Source organism: Trypanosoma cruzi, genomic scaffold (genome assembly GCF_000209065.1).
Source record: "Trypanosoma cruzi strain CL Brener 1047053516597 genomic scaffold, whole genome shotgun sequence".
In the NCBI taxonomy this organism is placed as follows: domain Eukaryota; phylum Euglenozoa; class Kinetoplastea; order Trypanosomatida; family Trypanosomatidae; genus Trypanosoma; species Trypanosoma cruzi.
The window spans coordinates 91,975-109,132 of record NW_001849535.1 but is presented as its reverse complement, the minus strand read 5'-3'; the positions used below and the strand labels follow the sequence as shown (position 1 = coordinate 109,132).

The 17,158-nt window shown below is 50.6% G+C and overlaps 8 protein-coding genes across 8 annotated transcripts, besides 29 other annotated features; all 8 read left to right on the top strand.

Annotated features, from left to right (window-relative positions):
- Positions 1–7,122: part of a sequence feature (heterozygous, Esmeraldo-like haplotype) that runs on past the window's edge.
- Positions 51–129: a microsatellite.
- Positions 207–236: a microsatellite.
- Positions 413–438: a microsatellite.
- Positions 918–953: a microsatellite.
- On the top strand, positions 1,306–2,988 carry Tc00.1047053506529.340 (protein kinase domain, putative; the record flags this gene model as incomplete). The annotated part of the gene is made up of 1 exon (XM_816831.1): positions 1,306–2,988. One exon carries the CDS (start codon positions 1,306–1,308, stop codon positions 2,986–2,988), a length of 1,683 nt encoding a protein of 560 aa, XP_821924.1.
- Positions 1,316–1,340: a microsatellite.
- Positions 1,435–1,522: a sequence feature (A-rich).
- Positions 3,332–3,366: a sequence feature (AT_rich).
- Positions 3,437–3,457: a microsatellite.
- On the top strand, positions 3,563–4,684 carry Tc00.1047053506529.330 (hypothetical protein, conserved; the record flags this gene model as incomplete). The annotated part of the gene is made up of 1 exon (XM_816829.1): positions 3,563–4,684. One exon carries the CDS (start codon positions 3,563–3,565, stop codon positions 4,682–4,684), a length of 1,122 nt encoding a protein of 373 aa, XP_821922.1.
- Positions 4,858–4,900: a sequence feature (A-rich).
- Positions 4,924–4,972: a sequence feature (GA-rich).
- On the top strand, positions 5,079–5,570 carry Tc00.1047053506529.324 (hypothetical protein, conserved; the record flags this gene model as incomplete). The annotated part of the gene is made up of 1 exon (XM_816882.1): positions 5,079–5,570. The coding sequence occupies one exon, from the start codon at positions 5,079–5,081 to the stop codon at positions 5,568–5,570; it is 492 nt and encodes a 163-aa protein (XP_821975.1).
- Positions 6,015–8,207, top strand: Tc00.1047053506529.320 (hypothetical protein, conserved; the record flags this gene model as incomplete). Its single annotated transcript, XM_816827.1, has 1 exon — positions 6,015–8,207. The coding sequence occupies one exon, from the start codon at positions 6,015–6,017 to the stop codon at positions 8,205–8,207; it is 2,193 nt and encodes a 730-aa protein (XP_821920.1).
- Positions 7,123–7,512: a sequence feature (areas merged during assembly that could not be assigned to a particular haplotype. This can correspond to areas where the two haplotypes were merged or to regions with more than two copies in the genome that were merged during assembly.).
- Positions 7,513–17,158: part of a sequence feature (heterozygous, Esmeraldo-like haplotype) that runs on past the window's edge.
- Positions 8,663–8,701: a microsatellite.
- Tc00.1047053506529.314 (hypothetical protein, conserved) lies at positions 8,703–9,032 on the top strand (the record flags this gene model as incomplete). Its single annotated transcript, XM_816881.1, has 1 exon — positions 8,703–9,032. The coding sequence occupies one exon, from the start codon at positions 8,703–8,705 to the stop codon at positions 9,030–9,032; it is 330 nt and encodes a 109-aa protein (XP_821974.1).
- Positions 9,102–9,134: a sequence feature (AT_rich).
- Positions 9,443–9,473: a microsatellite.
- Positions 9,525–9,545: a microsatellite.
- Positions 9,760–9,824: a sequence feature (T-rich).
- Positions 10,092–10,115: a microsatellite.
- Positions 10,116–10,139: a sequence feature (AT_rich).
- Positions 10,153–10,191: a microsatellite.
- Positions 10,320–10,364: a microsatellite.
- Tc00.1047053506529.310 (hypothetical protein, conserved) lies at positions 10,557–11,915 on the top strand (the record flags this gene model as incomplete). The annotated part of the gene is made up of 1 exon (XM_816825.1): positions 10,557–11,915. The coding sequence occupies one exon, from the start codon at positions 10,557–10,559 to the stop codon at positions 11,913–11,915; it is 1,359 nt and encodes a 452-aa protein (XP_821918.1).
- Positions 10,935–10,965: a microsatellite.
- Positions 12,252–12,271: a microsatellite.
- On the top strand, positions 12,377–13,705 carry Tc00.1047053506529.300 (hypothetical protein, conserved; the record flags this gene model as incomplete). The annotated part of the gene is made up of 1 exon (XM_816872.1): positions 12,377–13,705. The coding sequence occupies one exon, from the start codon at positions 12,377–12,379 to the stop codon at positions 13,703–13,705; it is 1,329 nt and encodes a 442-aa protein (XP_821965.1).
- Positions 13,905–13,926: a sequence feature (AT_rich).
- Positions 14,224–14,244: a sequence feature (AT_rich).
- Positions 14,288–14,307: a microsatellite.
- Positions 14,446–16,539, top strand: Tc00.1047053506529.290 (hypothetical protein, conserved; the record flags this gene model as incomplete). Its single annotated transcript, XM_816870.1, has 1 exon — positions 14,446–16,539. The coding sequence occupies one exon, from the start codon at positions 14,446–14,448 to the stop codon at positions 16,537–16,539; it is 2,094 nt and encodes a 697-aa protein (XP_821963.1).
- Positions 16,095–16,200: a sequence feature (CT-rich).
- Positions 16,958–16,987: a microsatellite.

Genomic DNA, 17,158 nt, shown 5'->3' with positions numbered 1-17,158 from the left:
AGGAAAATGACGCCACAGGGCAAGTAGGAAAGAATGAGTTTTGGCGATGAATTTATATTCTGTATATATATATATATATACATGCATACATGTGCATTTACGTTTGTTTGTGTCTGTGGATATATACATCATGTGACGATAGCTGCTGCTCTTTGCCGTCTCTTTCCAATGGGTTGCGTGACACATCTACCGCTGCTGCAACCAATACCACCACCACCACCACCACCATCACCGCCGCTGTCGCCGCCTGGGTTTCCCTTGCCACCGGTGGAAAAATAGTCAAAAACAAGCTAAACAAGGAGTAGATAAAGAAGGAGAAAAATGATGGGGTAAGGGTAGAATATGTTATGTGAAGAAGTGTAGTAGTGGACATCGTAATCGGCATCAATGAAACGGGCGGGATATTGAGATTTGTGTGTGTGTGTGTGTGTGTGTGTGGGGTGTGGGGGAAAAGCAGATTTCTGAAAAGCAAACAAACAAAAAACAAACAAAAACCAAAATTAAATTGCAGAAGGCATTTAGCATCATTGTGATATTTCAGGAAAACCAACCGACATACGCAGGAGGAAACGAGGGAGAGAAAAAACGCAAAAAAAAAAAAAGAAGACTTGTCCCTTGCGAAAAACGAAGGAAAGAAAAAAACATCAGAAAGCTGCATTTGGCGCCTCTTAAAAGTGGAAAAGAAGATTCTGTGGAAGAGTGGTGCCTTTTTTTTTTTTGTTTGTTTGATGCATTTTTGACCGCGTTGTTGGTGGTGAACCTACTGGTGAATGGAGGCATCACGCATGAATGCGTAGGGGGGCATTTTGCGTTGGTGTTGTTGGGATTTTTTTTTTTTTTTTTGTATGAAGAGGTGACGCAACATTTTTCCCTTGTCATCTCTCTATTTAACACTTGGTCTGTTTGGTGTGAACTTCTTCCTTTCTTTTCTTTATTCTTTTTTTTTCCTTTCTAGTAAGCTGCGTGAAGGGATGTGCGACCCAATGGAGCCAAGCGGGTGTTGGTTTGGCTTGTTTAGCCGCTCTGCTTCCTTTTATTATTGACTTTTATTTCCCATCGATACCACGCCGGGGAAGCAGCGAGTGCCGTTCCTTTTATTTCGTTGCCTCTCCCTGCTGCCGTCCTCCCTCACCACGTGGGAGGAGGAGGCTGGCGGTTGCGGGTTTTTTTTCAAGGACTGCCACCCCGTGACTTTGCAACGAGAGATCCCGGCTGCTGGTGGCGTATGCCTTTTGCATGCGTGCGTTTTAATGGTAGTGTATGCATGCGCGGTGAATCCTCTCTGAGGTGTGTGTTTTGTAGGGGATGTTGTCTCTTCTTTTTTTTTTTTTTTTTTCTTTCCCTTCTGTAAGAATAGGGGGAGTGGGCGGAGGAGGCCGCAGCCACGTGACTGTTCTTGTTTTGGTTGCTGCTTCCTTGGTTTTATGTCGGCTGCTTTTTTGTTGTCATCTGTGCGCCTTCTTTCTTTTGTCCTGTTTTTTTTTTGTTCGTTTCCTTTTTTTTTCCTTAACGCTTTTCCTTTGCCGCCTCTGCCTATTTGTTTTTTGGTGGAAGTGTGTGCGTGTGCGTGCTTCTGAGACTTTTAGGGCTCTAAGCATGTCAGACGTGTTTTATCTTAACATTCCACGAGGTCGTGTGCCGCGTGGAGTCTCTGGTGCTGCTTCGGCGGCCCCTACTGTCTCGCTGCACGACCCTCTGTCGCGAGCGGTTTCTCCTGCATCCTCCAACGCCCGTTGGGGGGTTGTGCCGATGGTTGTAGGGGTGTTGTCTGTCGGGTGTGCTTTCTCTCTTGCAGTGCGGTTATGGCAATACCGACAACAGTGTCTGTCTTCGATTATGTCGGGTGGTGGGCGCGTGCTGCGAGGGGAAGGGGGAAAACCGCAGTTGCGGCGAAGGCCGCGTCGTTGTTCTAGTCTTTTGCACAACGCAAGAAGGGATGATACCCCGTTGTCACAGAAGGAGCCTTTGAGGCTAACCACGGATGAAAGCATCCCGTCACCCACTGCACACTTGCCAGAGGCCAATGATGGTTGCTTTGATGATGACAATAGAAGGAATGGTCTGGAGTGGGATTCTCTTGATCATCAAGGGGAGGCGGGGGATGAGGACTTCGACACACGGACGTCGTCTTTGAATTCCCCACTGATGTTTGTCACGACGACCGGCGAGCGATACAAGCGGGTTTCACAGCTTGGGCGTGGTGGATGTGGTCGTGTCTACAAATGTTTTAATCTGAACACGGGGCAGGTGGTTGCGGTGAAGGAGGTGCGGCTGGAAGAGAGTACCGACGGCGATAGGGCGGAAGAACTGCGCTCTGAATTTGAGTTGCTCTCCCGCGTCAGTCACCCAAATATTATTCGTGTCATTGGCTGTCATGTTGGAAAGCAACACGCCCGACTGTTCTTGGAGTGGGCTGCGGGAGGCTCACTGTGTGATGTCATGAAAGCCATTGACCGATCATTTGCGTCGGGTCTGCATGAGGACCTTGTCCAGTCGTACGTGCGTCAGATTTTGGAGGCTCTTCAGTGCCTACATGAAAATGGCATTATTCACCGCGATCTCAAACCACAGAATTTGCTTATTGATCACGCAGGAAAGCTGCGCGTGACGGATTTTGGTCTCAGCCGCCTGGTTGCTGAGGGGGCGTCTGCTGTAGAGACGGTTGTCGCAGGCACGCCACGATATTTGGCCCCGGAAGCCATCAGTGCCGGACGTTTTTCCTGCGGTAGCGACCTGTGGGCAGTGGGCGCGACCATGTCGGAGCTTTTTACCGGGCGGCCACCGTGGTCACACTTAGGGGTCCAACAGCTGCCGTCGCTGCTGTACCACATCGCCAACAACCCGGAGGATCATCCAGTTATTCCCGCACACATCAGTGAGGAGGCAAAGGAATTCATGGCGCAGTGCTTTCGACCAGAGCCAGGGGACCGCGGCACGGCGGCTATCCTCCTGCAGCACCCTTTTCTGACAGGGGAGAGAAGAGAATGAAACGCGGACGAGCAAAGAACAAAAGCAAAAACAAAGTGAGGAAAAATAGCAAAAAGAGCCCAACCGGAGTGCGCCCCCCTGGCGGTGCCGGCCAACCCATCGCGTTGCCAGGGCCAATTGCCCCGTATTGTCGGGAGAAGACAACACCCAGCCATGTTTCCCTCGCGGTGTCGTGGTTGTTGGCGCGGGGGCTGACGGCATCGACCGGCGCCCGGAGCAGCCGCGTCGTGCCGGGACACGGTTGTAAAACCATGAGGTGTCTGGAGGCACGTCTTGCTGCAATGCGGGCTATCAGATTTATTTAAGGAAAGAGGAAAAGACAAAAAAAACTTTACGACACGGCATTTATTATTAATTTTTGCTTTTTTTTTTTTTTTTCTATTTACGAGTTTCCCTTTTCGGATCTTTACGCCGCGGGATCTCCCTAAAGGGGGAATGGGGGAAAGTCTTTTTTTTTTTTTTTTTTTTTCCGCTTTGCGTGCGAGGCCGGCTGTGGTACGCACGGCGTGAGTAGTATCGCCGTGAGAGGCGGAATTTACTGAAGGGTCGAGCCAAGGGCACAACAAACGCTCACATGTCTTCTTCCAATGCGGATCTGCACGCGACCGTCATGAAGCGGTTTACTTTTTGGTTTGACCGCGAGTTTCGTTATAATCTCCCGGATGAGGGGCTTGTGGTGCAGACGGCGCGCGGCGAGGTCCTCCTGTCCAAATTGAGCCCAGTGGAGGACACGAAGGGCAACAACGGTGAGGAGGGAGTGCTTTACGTGACAAATCTGCGATGCATTTGGCAGAGCAAAGTGAATCCGCACAAGAATCTTAGCGTCGGCTACTATGGCATCCAGGGCATCGAGGTGAGGGAGGCAAATTTGCGGCTACGTGGCACCACGGAGGTACTTTACATCACCTCGAGATTTGGTTCGAGTCGTTATGAGTTTGTCTTCACGCAGTTGATGCGGAAGAATTGCCAACTTTTTATTGTCCCAACCGTCTGGCGAGCATACGAGTCGAGCCGTGCGTACCGTGAGTTGCGTATGCGCAGTTCGTTGGTGCGCGATGGGGACGTCATTCTTCTTCCTGGCGAGCAACTCTTCACGCGATTGGAGGGCGTGACAAATGTAAGTGAAGATAAGGGAATCATCGGGGTCTTCTTCACGACGAATGTGCGCATTGTCTGGTTTGCCCAACACGCACCTCATATTAATATTTCGATTCCGATATTGCAGCTGACGGCGCTTCGTATGCGGCCGACCAAATATGGCGCGGCGATTTTGTTAGAGACATCGTCATACGCTGGGAGCTGTCTGATTGGCTTTCGTGTGGATCCTGTGGACCGACTGCGGGGGTTGTTTCGTGAATGCGTGTCACTGTGGAAGGCATGGTCCGCGCGCCCCGTTCTTGGCATTGCCGTCACGCTGGAGGATGCCCCGCCCAGAGAGGAGGGGGACGCCAACATGAAACACATCAACGATGATGGGGGTGATGGGCCATTCTCGCTGCTTTCGTCACAGCATCGCAAACTGGACGGTGAGAATGTCGTGACGCAGGTGGAAACGGATGCCTTCGCCGCTTATTACGCGGATGTGGGACAAAAGGGGACGGATCGCCGTCCCGAGTATGATGCCTCTATTGGCCTTGCCGTTGAGAGGCTCCGCACGGGCGTGACACTACGGGAATTATGGACGGTGGTGACATGAGTCATGAAGAACACTTTAGACTACACGTGTATTTACGTAAGGATTGGTAGAGACTGTAGTACGTTGTCGGTGTCCTTCTTGTTTTTTTTTTTTTTTGCGCAGCTTTTCTTCACTTTACGAGCTTCCCTCTTCTGTTTGCGCATTCACATCAAAAACGACAACAAGGTTGCACCTTTTTTTTTTTTTTTGCTTTTTCTTTATTTATTTATTTTTCTTGTGGTGTTGGTGATGCCAGGCGTTTTTTTTTTCTTTCTCTCGCTCTGTCTTTATCTGTCTTTTTCTCTCTCTGTGTGTGTGCGTGTGTGGCAGGAGGGGAGGAGGAGACGCGGGGGTGGGCGGGTGGAGTGTGTGTGTGTGTTTGTGTGTAGTTTGCCGTGGGGGGAAAAGGGGGGAAATGGAGGTTTACGTGAAGCATCGTGGCAAGTTTGTGATGCTTGCTCTGTGGAGCGGCTTTACAAGCATTGCTATGGTGTGGCTCGTTATCCGTCGATCCGGCTTTGGCACGACGTACAGCCGCTGCAGGTACCTCGTCATGTGGGGTGAATACAAACAACTGCTGGAGCCCGGCACCTTCCCGGCAAACGACTTCTTGCCGCCACATCTCCGACTGGATCGGCGGTCGTACCTCGACCTCCCCGACACTGAAATTGCGCTGCCACCCATTATTGATGTCAGTGTTGCCGAGCGTGAGCAGGTGCGAAATTTGGAGCACGCCCTGCCATCATCCCAGCGTTCTGATTTCCACATGCAGTTTGGTCCGTTGCGGTCACAGACGATTGTGATGACGGGAGGGGCAAATGAGCGGTACGTAAGGCGTCGGCTTGGGATCTCACCAAAGGATCGGGAACGCTTGGAGTCCGAAAAGACCAAAGGAGAAGACGGATGACTGCAGAGGGTAGCGTGATTCCCGTGGAGGAATAGAGAAGAAGGGTGAAAGAATTGTTCAATATCGGCTGTAGTCTTGTTTTTTGTTGTTTTATGTCGTATATCCATATCTATATATCTTTAGTTTTTTTTTTTTTCCTTTTGGTTTCTGTGCTTGTTTCTTTGTAGGCTTGTCTCTTATAATATGAGAGACACCGTGACGAAAACATGCTTTCACTCCCTCTCCATGCATCCTCCCTTTTTTTTTTTTTTTTTCCTGCGTGCCTCTATGTCTGTGCCCATGTGTGTGTGTGTGTGTTTGGCAAATGTAGTGGTGGTACCTGTATAGCCTGTCATTTCCACTGCGGCTGCGGCTGCTGCCTGAAACACCCGAGAAAAGACGTACATCACACTTGCATTACACAAATACAAACATAAATACGCTCATTATATTTTGTAGACATAAATGTTTGCCTCCGTTGGTGTCTCGGAGGAACAGGTGTTTGGTGACCTGTACCTTGCCTGGCTCAAAGACACGGGGGAGAAGAACAGCAATGACTCACGCAAGCTCTTTCGTGAGGTGGTGGAGCGCGGCTTTGGGGAGCGTCAAATTATTTTGCGTAAAGAACGCCTGGGCGCAAACGTTGCGGCGAGTCTCGCGGCGCTGCTGCACAGATCCCCACTGACACGCCTGGATCTGCATGGCAACACGCTGCGCGACAGCGGGTGCGAGATGGTGGCGCACCTCATTCGCGACATCCCCAATCTTGTCTATCTCGACCTTGGCGCCAACGACATTGGACCACCTGGCATACAGACACTGAGCTACGTCGTCGCCGCGCACAAGAAATTGCAGACCCTTATTCTGGGCTCCTCCATAAAGGACGCATACGCCAATCGCATCAACGCCGCAAGCGCCACAAGTTTCTTAGAGGGGTGTCTGCGGAATCGCACTCTGCGCCACCTTGACCTCAGCGGCAGCACAATTGGCATCCCTGACGCCATTCCCAACATCCACGGTGGGACGGGGGCAGTGGAGTTTAACGTCGCACCGCCGCCAAGGAGCCCTGGGCCGTCGATGCTCCCCACAGCGCGCCGTAGCCAGCAATGGCAGTCATCCCTGGGATTCGGCAGCGGCAAAGGACTTGTTGGCTCTGCTACTGGCGCGGCTGCTACTGGAAAGGGGGTGGCAGAGACAGACGGTGATATCGGCGGTCCCTTTCGACGTCCCATTGATGTACTCTCGGAGTTAATCAGCACGTCGACGACGCTGACGACGCTGAAGCTGCGTGAGGTGCGGCTTACCACAGATGCGGCTCTCCGCATCATTCACGCTGCGATGAAGAGTCCCAGTTTATCGTTTGTCGATCTCTCAGGTAATGCGCTCACGGGTGCTGTGGGCGACGCATTCGGTGAACTTGTTTGGAATCGTGCAGGGGCGCTGCAAACATCGGGGTTGCACACCATTTTGTTGAGCAATAACCCATTGATTCAGCCAAAGAGTGGCATGCCTGCACCGAAGCTCTTTTCTGCGCTTTCTATGGACCGTCTGGTGTTGCGTCTCCATTTGGACAATTGCGGTGTTGATGACGACGCAATTGAGGCTCTATGCCGTGCCTTAAACAAGAACGGCGCGTTACAGTCACTTCATCTAAACCAAAACGCCATTACCTCGGAAGGTGCTGTCATGTTGGCTCGGGCTCTTTGTGTGCATATCTTTTTAAAAGAAGTTTCTCTGGAGGGGAATAAAATACGGGATGAGGGCGCCTGCGCCTTTGCAGGCATGCTGGAAACCAATCGGACGCTGCTCTCACTGAATTTGGCCCACACGTGGATGGGCGAACGTGGCCTGGTAGCCCTCGGTGTTTCTCTCGTGGAGAACAAGACGCTGCTGCGACTCAACATTGCCGAAAACCACTTCACTGAGGATGCCACGGAGGCATTTGCTTCGTTGCTGGAGAGCAACCACCACCTGCTTCGCTGCAGGATGCAGGGGAATAGCATCGGCCACCACACCGTACTGCGAATTGAGAAAATCACCTCCCGTAACCGTGAGGCCCATCGAAACATGGAGAAGGACGAGCTTGAGGAAAACGTCATACATCTTCACTACCAAATGTACAAACTCGATGAGGCCCGCGCGGAGCTGGAGAACTTGCAGAGGAAGAAGATGGAATTGGGGCGAGCCCTGGAGACACTCGAGGCGCAGCTTAAGCTGGACATGGCAGACGCCGAAAAGAAGGATCGCGACATGAAAGACGCAATTGAAAACTGCATCACACAAGAGGCACGTTGCCTGGAAGAAAAGAAGCGGCTCGACACGGAGTTGGAGGAGGCAAAGAAGCAGCTGGAGGTGGATATGGAGACTGCGAAGGAACGGCTTGCGGCGGAGGTGGCAGTGCGGGAAAAAGTAGAGGAGGAACACCGCCAACTCAAGTTGCAGCTTGAAGACATGATGAACAACGGCCCACAGCGTGAGGCGGCGAAGCGGCAGCAGCTTAAAGAACTGAACGAGGATTGCCAGCGGTGGTCGCTGCAGCGGAAGGAGTATCGCAACGCTATTGCGGACGCGCAGGCGGCTGTGAACCAACTGCAGGAAAGGGACGGCGCGGGAACAAAGAGCAAGAAGGGAAAGAAACGGGCAGGAAAAGCAAAATGACCGAATGGCAGCTAGTCAGTTTTTTTTTTTTTTTTTTGTATTTCATGCGTGTTCCAACCCCTTCCGGCTTTTCTCAGCCAATTTATGTACAGTGGTAGTGGTGGTAGTGGGGGTGGGGGGGAACTTCCGGTGTGTACATCTCTTGCTATGATTGAGGGCACCCCCTTCCTTTTGAACCAGAAAGAAAGAGAGTGAGAGTGAGAGAGGGAGAAGGCATGCAATTGTCCTGCTTCTCTTTCTCTCTTTCTCTTTTCATTGTCAATGTTATTTGCAGTGAAGGCCTTGTATGCATACATATATATGTGTATATGAAGGCTATTGTGTTTCCCTTTCTTTTTTTGTTCATTGTTGACACGACTATCTTTTTTTCCACTCGTGACCAGCAGCACACGCGTCACTTGTGATATTCTCCCATTACAAAGCAGGCACACACACACACACGCTCAAAGCCCCATAAAAAAAAGGAAAAAAAAGAAAAAAAAAGAAAAAAAAAAGATGGTTGGCCTGAGTTTGAAGATTGATGTTAAATTTTACCACTTCAGGGAGTTTTACATTTATTACCTTTCCAAACACATGCATATTTGGACGCGCCGTTTTCATGTGCTCGGGACCGTTTTTGCTGCCTTCCTCTTGTTTTTGTCAGCGGTGAAGCGTGGGTCGCTGGCGTATGCCATCAGCGCGCCCATTGTCGGGTACAGCCTTGCATGGGCCGGTGACTTTGCGGTTGAGGGCATCACCCCAACGTCATTCAGTTACCCGTGGTGGTCTTTCCGCGCAAACATGAGGCTTATGAAGGAGATTCTCTGCGGTGAACAGGCCCTTTAAGTACACCACAATGACTGCATTGGTCTTGGACTCTACCTGCCATTTATGTGCCATCTCTCTTTCCATTTGTATATATATATATATATGTTTTTATTATTATTTCTTTTCAGGTGTCAAATACGGACACAACAAAAGATGAGAGTTGCACGAGGGAGGAGGAGGAGGGGGGAGGAGCCTAATGTTAGCCCTTTGCTATCAATGCGCGGAATGAATGGATAGGCCGTTCATTTCTTACTGCGAGGTGAGTACTGCAGCTGCAGCAGCAGCAGCTGCTGCTGCCGGTGTGTGTGTTTTGTTTTTTTTTCTTCTCTTTTTGGAAAGATTTTCTTTTATTTATTTATTTTCTCTTTCTCGGCTTCTATGTGTGCTTTGCTTTTATTCCTTGTCGGTGAACACCGGTGAATGCAGCCGAGGAGGAGGAGGAGGAGGAGGAGGAGGAGGGTCGTCACACACGCAGCCTGCATGCATTCGAGAGGAATAAACGGAGGGCACCACTTCACTTCACTTCACTTCCGCCCCTCCCCCGCCACAAAAGAAAAACGAAAAAAAAAAAATAAAATCATAAAATCATATTTTCTTTGAAGACGGCGAGAAAAGGGCAGTGGGGCATTGCCGTCACGATGACAACAATTAGTCGAGTGGAGGACATTACATGAATCGTGCCGTGGGGGGACGAAGAAAAGTAACCGATGGCACATGCACAGAGGGTGGTGGTGGTGGGGGGACGAAGAAAAGGAAAAATAATAAAAAAAAAAAGAAGAAACAAAAACAACAAGAACAAAAACAAAAAAAGAGTGGAAGGAAAGTGGGGAAATTTCTTGGATGCTGAGTGCATGCGCCCTCTTCTTTGGCGTTTCTGTGGATGCGAGAGAAATATGAAGAGGGGCGCGATTTCCAAACAAACAAACAAAAAAAAGACATCTTTTTCCCCGAAACGAATGTAGAGGCCATATTTATAGCGTGTGTATACGCATCACCGTTTATTTATCTATTGGCTTTTTTTTTTTTTCTTTCTTTTGATGTGGTCTGCTTTTTTAAATGGGCGTATTGCCCCCCTTTCAACAACAAAAACAACAACAACAAATATTTATATTTATTTATATTTTTGAACTTGCTACCTTTTATTTATTTATTTATTTATTTATTTATTTATTTATTTCCCCTCTTGTGTGCATTCACATCGCAATATGAACACCAAACACACATGGATCGTGGGCATTTGTTTAAAAAGAGAAGAAAATACGTTTATTTCTGCACACAGACAGGGCGACAGAGGCGGGGAGAAGGAAAAAACAAAACAACACACAAAAAAAAAAAAAAAAAAGAAAAAAAGGAAGGCAATACACGACAAGGCCGTTTTTTTTTTTAGAGGTTCTGGGGAGGGAAGCTACAATTTCCGTCTTTCCACGTGAAGGCGGTCTCTTTCTCTATTTCTCTCTCTCTGTGTGTGTGTGTGGTGCTTGCTGAGGGGATTTTGTTTCAGGCGTAGGTGCTTTGGGTGCATTTGCCCTTTGACGCTGAGAAATGAGGGCAACCAAGAGGGCTCGCCTGACAAGTTCCTTATGTGCCAACAAAAACAACGCCACCGCCACCGCCAACACTAATAGCAGCGGCAGGAGCAGACATGGCAGCACCCAGGATGCTCTGCGGTGTGGTAGTCATCCCTCTTCCTGCTGCTCGTCTGATGGTGGCTCCCCGCGGCGTCGACTAGAGCTGGATGATGAAGGCAGTCAGAGCGTGTCGTGTGGCCCCGTGGATGTTGGGGCGTGGACTGCTGGTAATGTGCGTTACGATGCATCCGATCATACCGTCGCACTTCCAAGCAATGTGCTTTCGAGGCACATGATGGTGTTGCCACGTGTTCTGCTCCATGACGCTACGACTGTCATCACCACCACCACCAATAATAATAATAATAATAATAACAATGATAGCAACGGGTGCAATAATATCAATAGAACCACACTGCATACAGCGTGTAAATACACAGAGGATGGAGATATAGAACGGTCGCCCTCCACTACTGTGGATAATGCATACCTGACTCATAACGCCTCACCCAGGCCGGCGGTACATTCCTCTCCTGCAGTACGTGGTGCACCGCCCTCGGCATGTGAAGTGTCACTTCTTTCAGGCTGCGATTTTGTGCGTCTACCGCATCCGCGCCACGGTGGACCAGCACTCTTTCTCTGCCCACCAACCATAGAGAGGAAGCCGGGCGACGTCAAGGACGACTCGGCGAGGGTGGTACTGTATGAGGTACAGGCACAGTTGCCACTTGGGGGATTTGGCCAGACGTGGTTTGTGAACGACATTGTGGAGCCAAATGAAGAGCTTCTTGTCGTGACACCGTTTGATGTCACGTTCCTTGCACTTCGTCAAGTGGCCACCCACGCAAAGAAGGAGATGTTTGTTTCACCGGAGGACATTATTATGGGCGCGACGAAGAATCGAGGCGGTGGATCATCCGAATGGCCGGGTTGGAGAGTGGCAATGGCGCAGTGCCCTGCATTGACCCCCGTGGTGGAGGAGATGCGGTCGCACACCGTGCTTTCACGCCTCTGCGATGTGAAATCAGTTGGTGGCGATCACTATTATCGCTTTAGTGAGGAAAGAATGGGTCAGTGGCTGCGGGAGAAGGTTCAGCGTGTGGCAAACTCTTCCGCTTTGCGTGCCATCCTGCAACTTGGTCCTCCTCCTCCGACAAATACCGCCACTACGTCTATAAGGGGAGTTCATGGCGGCAATGACAAAACAACAGCACTCCCCACAAACACTGCGATTGTTGATGTCCCGCTCCCTGTCGCCTTTGGTGTGGTGGCCGAATACGTGGTTGAAGAAATGAGCCAAACAGCGGCGCGGCTGTGCGGGTCTGCGAGCTGAATATTTCGGCGGAAAAAACAAAAAAGAAAAAAAGAAATGGAGGACCGTGCATGGCCGTCTCTTTCCATCCGTCTCTCTTTACGGCTGTGTGACTGCCGGCGGCTGCTTAGTCTGATGGGGCCGACAAGCCCGATACCCTTTTTCTTTTTCTTTGTTTGTTTCATTATTATTATTATTTTTTAGTTTTCTGTGGCTGATGTGACTGGTGAAGGTGGTGGTGGGGGAGAAGGGGGAATTGTGGCTGAATTGTAATGACATTCATGGAGTGCCGTGCGTGGTGGACCGTCTATGCCATCTATGCATGGAGGAACAATCCGCGTTCCCTCTTTCTCCCTGTTTTTTTTTTTTTTTTTTTTGTGCTTGGCGTCATGAAATGCGTTGTTGGGGACGAAGCGAAAACACCCACAAAAAGTAGGATCTGTGAGGAGACGAGGGGGAGCAAAGAAAAAAAAAAAAGAACAATGATGCGAGTCTGCCGCCCGCAGCTGTTTCGGGTGTCACCGCTGCTGCGTGTGTGGGCTGCCGAGGAAGACGACGCCAATGCCCCACCGACGACATTTAAAAACGTTAAACCCGGCCGATTGCTGCGACTTTGGCGACAGATACGTCACCGCTCGTGGGTTCTTTATACATGGGACGAGGAATGGACAAGTCCCGGGAGTGAGGGCTATTTGCACCAGCAGCGATTAGAGCAGGTGTGCTTTGCTCCGCTCTCTGCGTACGGCATGGTGCCCGGATCGTACTGCGACCCGTTGCTGTACAATACGAAGCACACCTCACCGTTTCGCTGGCATGTTGCAAACACTTCCTCAGACATTGTGGGTCACTGGTATATGGAGGCGGATGAGATTTTCCGCATCAAGGACTGGCAGCCAAAGAACCCGGATGACCCAACAGAGATGTTTCCACGACCACCGCAGCAGATTTTAAAGTGGGACGAAACGGTGGATGAGCACGGCAATCGCACCTTCCGCTACAAGTACCGTTATGACTTTATGGGACCGACTGGCATGTGGGAGGCATACCCGCGATACCCCTTCTCGCACATTTACCTTAATGGACAGGATCATCATGGTCGGGCAGAGGGCTACGGCTTTAAGCAAGGTCATTTACTTCGCTGCAGTGAAGAGGAGGAGGAGGTGCTACGTCGTATTATGGAAGAGGAAGACAAGGAGTGGGAGATGGTCAAACGGACAGAGGTGGTACAAGAACCATGGTCGTACCCTGGGAAGATCCGACCGCAGGACTTTAAAGGGGCAGTGGAGCGTGCCAAGGCGCGGTTCAGGGAACAGATTAAACACGGCAAGGAAACGGACCCCAGCGAGGATCCTGACTATGATTTAGTGCAGGCGGGTGAATTTGTGGAGCCGAGAGACGGTCCACGAGCGGAGTGGAGACACTTGTGGACATCCAATCGTCCCAAAGGGGAGCCACTCCCGTACCAGGTCACATTTAACGACGGCATCACGTTTGAGGATAATGAAGGAAGGCCTCCTGTTCATCCAGAAAGTCATTACGAACAGACACCAAAGGAGGCACCATACAAAAAGTATGAGGAGCAGGACACAAAGGAGGAGGAAGAGGAACAGAAAAGGCGTAAGTCAGCATGGGATCAGTCATTTAAGGAGTCTATAGCCAAATATGAAGAGAGGTACGGCGTGGAGGCAAAAAAAGGAGATTCTGACAAGAAAAGTTCCTCGAATAGCGGTAAGAGTAGTGATGGTGGTGATGGTTCCACTTCACCACCATCATCATCTTCTTCTCATGAAGGGCAAGACGGCGAAAAATAACGACATATTTGTTTGCACATACGCACGTAAACTAAAGTACTGTGGGGCGGGAAAAGATGGGGTTTAGGACTGGGCGTCAGAGCGCGGAGTGTCAAACAACAACAACAATCCCAAAAGGATGCTGGGAGAGTCGTGTGAAAAGCACTGAAAAGGGACAATTTGGTAACTTGCGGGTGAGGTGGGAATGGGAAAGTACTAGTTATTTTTATTTTTATTATTTAGAAGAGGAAAGTGTGCGTATAAAACTTGACAGTGAGAGGGAGAGAATGAAGAGACCATTTTGCCACACAGTTCCCATTTATTCCTTTTCTCGTTGTGCAGTGTATTCTGCAAGTATTTATAGTATTATCTGTATACATCATGATGTGGATGGACGTCAATGGGAGTGGGGAATAGAAGAAGGGAGGAGAGGGGAGGGATGGGATGTGTTTACTCAGCTTTTTTCTTTCATGGTTGTATTGCCTCTAGAACCGCATTCAATGCGCTACAACGTGCTTCTGTTTTCAATTCTGTTTTGCTTTTATTTTTATTTTTTTATTGTGCGACAACAACAAACAAACAATGTTGAAGAGCGAGGTGGAGAACAACAACAACAACAACAAGGAGCAAGCGAAAGGAGAGGGGAAGAGAATTTTGTCTACAGAAACGTTTGCTTTCATATTCCTTTGTCACAGGACTGACGGGTGTGCGTGTCTGTTGCTTTGGACCGTCTGAGGAGGCGAGAGACGGGGGCGGCGGCGATGACGGGGGGAATGAGAAGCCCCCGCTCCAACGCTTCTCCCCCACCGACATGTCACGACGATACACACACGTTGTCAAAATCTGCCTCCATGGCATTTTGGCTGACTGGTGTGACATGCGTCTCGGCAGATCATCTGCAGCCTGTGTCTTCTCCAAAAGAGGAGGCGGACGGCAGGGACTCCGTTGTGAAGCAGGGGGAGGAAGAAGAACGTCATGAGCAGGCATTTGACAGGAACGGTAAAGGTGAATGCCGCGGCACCATGCATCTGGCGCCACTGACACGCACCGCCACTGGGACCGTGGCATGGCTGCGGGAAGAGCGTATGCTTAACGGCAGCAAAGGTAGCAACAGCACCGATCGCGTTGGGGGGGTTCACAAATCTTCCACCTCGTCAGCCTCGAGGGTGCCTGTTCACGTCGTGGATGAGACCGTGATGTGCAACTTGGTTCCACTACTACCGCGAACACATGCCCAGTTTGGACTTGTTTCACAAATAGTGCCTTGTACTCTGTGGCCACTCCCCGTTGACGACGCACCCACCACCGCCAGGGCGATCTCCTTGCAACACGCCGCTGCTCTCGCCTCAGAGTTGCATTACGATTCCCTACGCAGGTTGGAGGCGCCACCTACTTTTATTTCCTCCCCCACGGCTTCGCCGGGCGCACTGGTCGAGTGGCATTCAGGCGGTGTGGGGTACACAACAGACACGGAGGGGCTGTGGGAGGAACAGCGTGTGGTACGGGAACGTTACTATCACCTACCGCCATTTTTCATGGACGATGATGCCCCTCACACGTCTAGCACAGCCGTTGAAAACGCCGACGAGGGGAACGGTGATGGCGTAGATGACTTACGGCAACGGGTGGTAAGGCTTCGAACGCCACCGTCGACACTGACAGGAGCGGTGCGGGAGCAGCTGCATCGTTTTTGTCGCCTACAACAGGAGCGGCTTTTAAGAAATGACAGGAGCGAGTGGGTGCTGTGTTTTGCACGACTGATGACAATTACATATGAGTTGAATGCGGTGCTTGAACAGCTCACAACTCAGCGGGATATCTCCAATGCCAATCCAATGGCAACAGCAACTCATTCTATTTCTCTTGCTGCCGCTGATACTGCTGGTTGTTGTTGTGATTGCGGGTGTGTGCTTCCAACGTGCGATGCGCTCCTCGACGAGATATTTCTTATTGGCATTGTACCGAACGGGGAGCCACATCGTCTGTCACTTGTTTCTCCATCCGAGGCACACCGGATACTGGTTGAGCAACAGCGGAAGACACATGCGTCGGTTGATGATGGGGGTGGCAATCTGGCAGAGACAAGAGCAGGAACCGCCGAGCCGCAGCAGGCTATTGCGGAATCCCTGATGGATTTGATGACATTGGCACTACGCGAATCACTCTGCCGTCGCATCTGTGTGCAGTACGAACTCCTCCGGATTCTTCGTGTGAAGGGGCTGGCCGAGGCACATCGCGACTTGCTTCTCCAGTACTCTCGATGGTACACGAGCGTCCCCACACCGCTAGCCGTCTTGCATGTATTTGCCGGCAGCACACTTTTTGCTCCCCTCGTGGCCCAGCGCTGGCCAAATCGATCTTCGCCACGTTCGGGCGTCATGAACTCTGAAGCCGGTGTGAAGCGTAAGCGGGGAGAGGACGAGGAGGATGTCGATGGCGTTGATGAGGAAGATGATTTTGAGGAAAAGGGCAACAGGAACATAGAGGAAGAGAGGGATGAGGAGGAAGAGGAGAAGCCTCACTCCACGTCGCTTTCCCGCAATGGCGAAGACCCCAACGGGGTTGCTGACGTTGTCATGACGAAACCAACGATGGGCGTGCCATTTGAAATGGATCTTTTGGATGACGACTATCCCGCTCGCTTTGCGGCCTGGATGCGGCGCCATGGCGGCGGTAATGCGGGCATCAACAACAATGCCGGCAGCAGCGGCGGTGGCAGTAGTAGTAACCACGGTGGTAACATTGGTGGCGGGTGTGATGAGGGGACACTCACGACAACGGTTGGCTGGTTGCGCCGGCATAGACGCACCATGACCCTTAAGGAGATTGGTGCATTTGCCCGCAAGAAACATTGAACCGCCTTGGCCTTTACATTGAACGAGAGGAAGCGGGAGACGAAGAAAAGGCTGCCGAGAGCTGGTGGATCCGTGTGTCTATGTGTGGGTTGTGTACAATATGCGTGGGTGAAGAGTCTGTCCGTATGCGTCTGTATTTCTGGTTGTCTCTGTGGTGTTTGTGGGTCCCTCCGTTATGCGCCTTGTATTTTTTTCTGCCAGAACAGATTTTCTCGCTGCTCTTTCTTTTTCACCTCCCTCGTTTCTGCCACAAGGAAGAGATACGTGCAACCACACACTACATCTCGAAGAGGAAAAAAAAAAAAAAAAAGACAAACCATCGCATTACACAGACATATACACACACGCAAAAAAAAAAAAAAAAAGACATAATTACGAAGGAAATTGTTTGGGGCCACGTTTTTTTACATTCAGATTAAGAAAGAAAGGGAGAGAGAGAGAGAGAGAGGCACGCAGTGTCCGTGTGGAGGGTACACACACATTATACACGCAGACGGCTCTCTGAGACAAGGGAAGCAGCAAGGCTGAACAGCACGTGTACACCGCCTCTCTCTCTCTCTCTATTCCTTTCTTTTGTCGGTCTGAAGTTTACTGCAGGGTCTTGTTTCTGTGCGGCTCT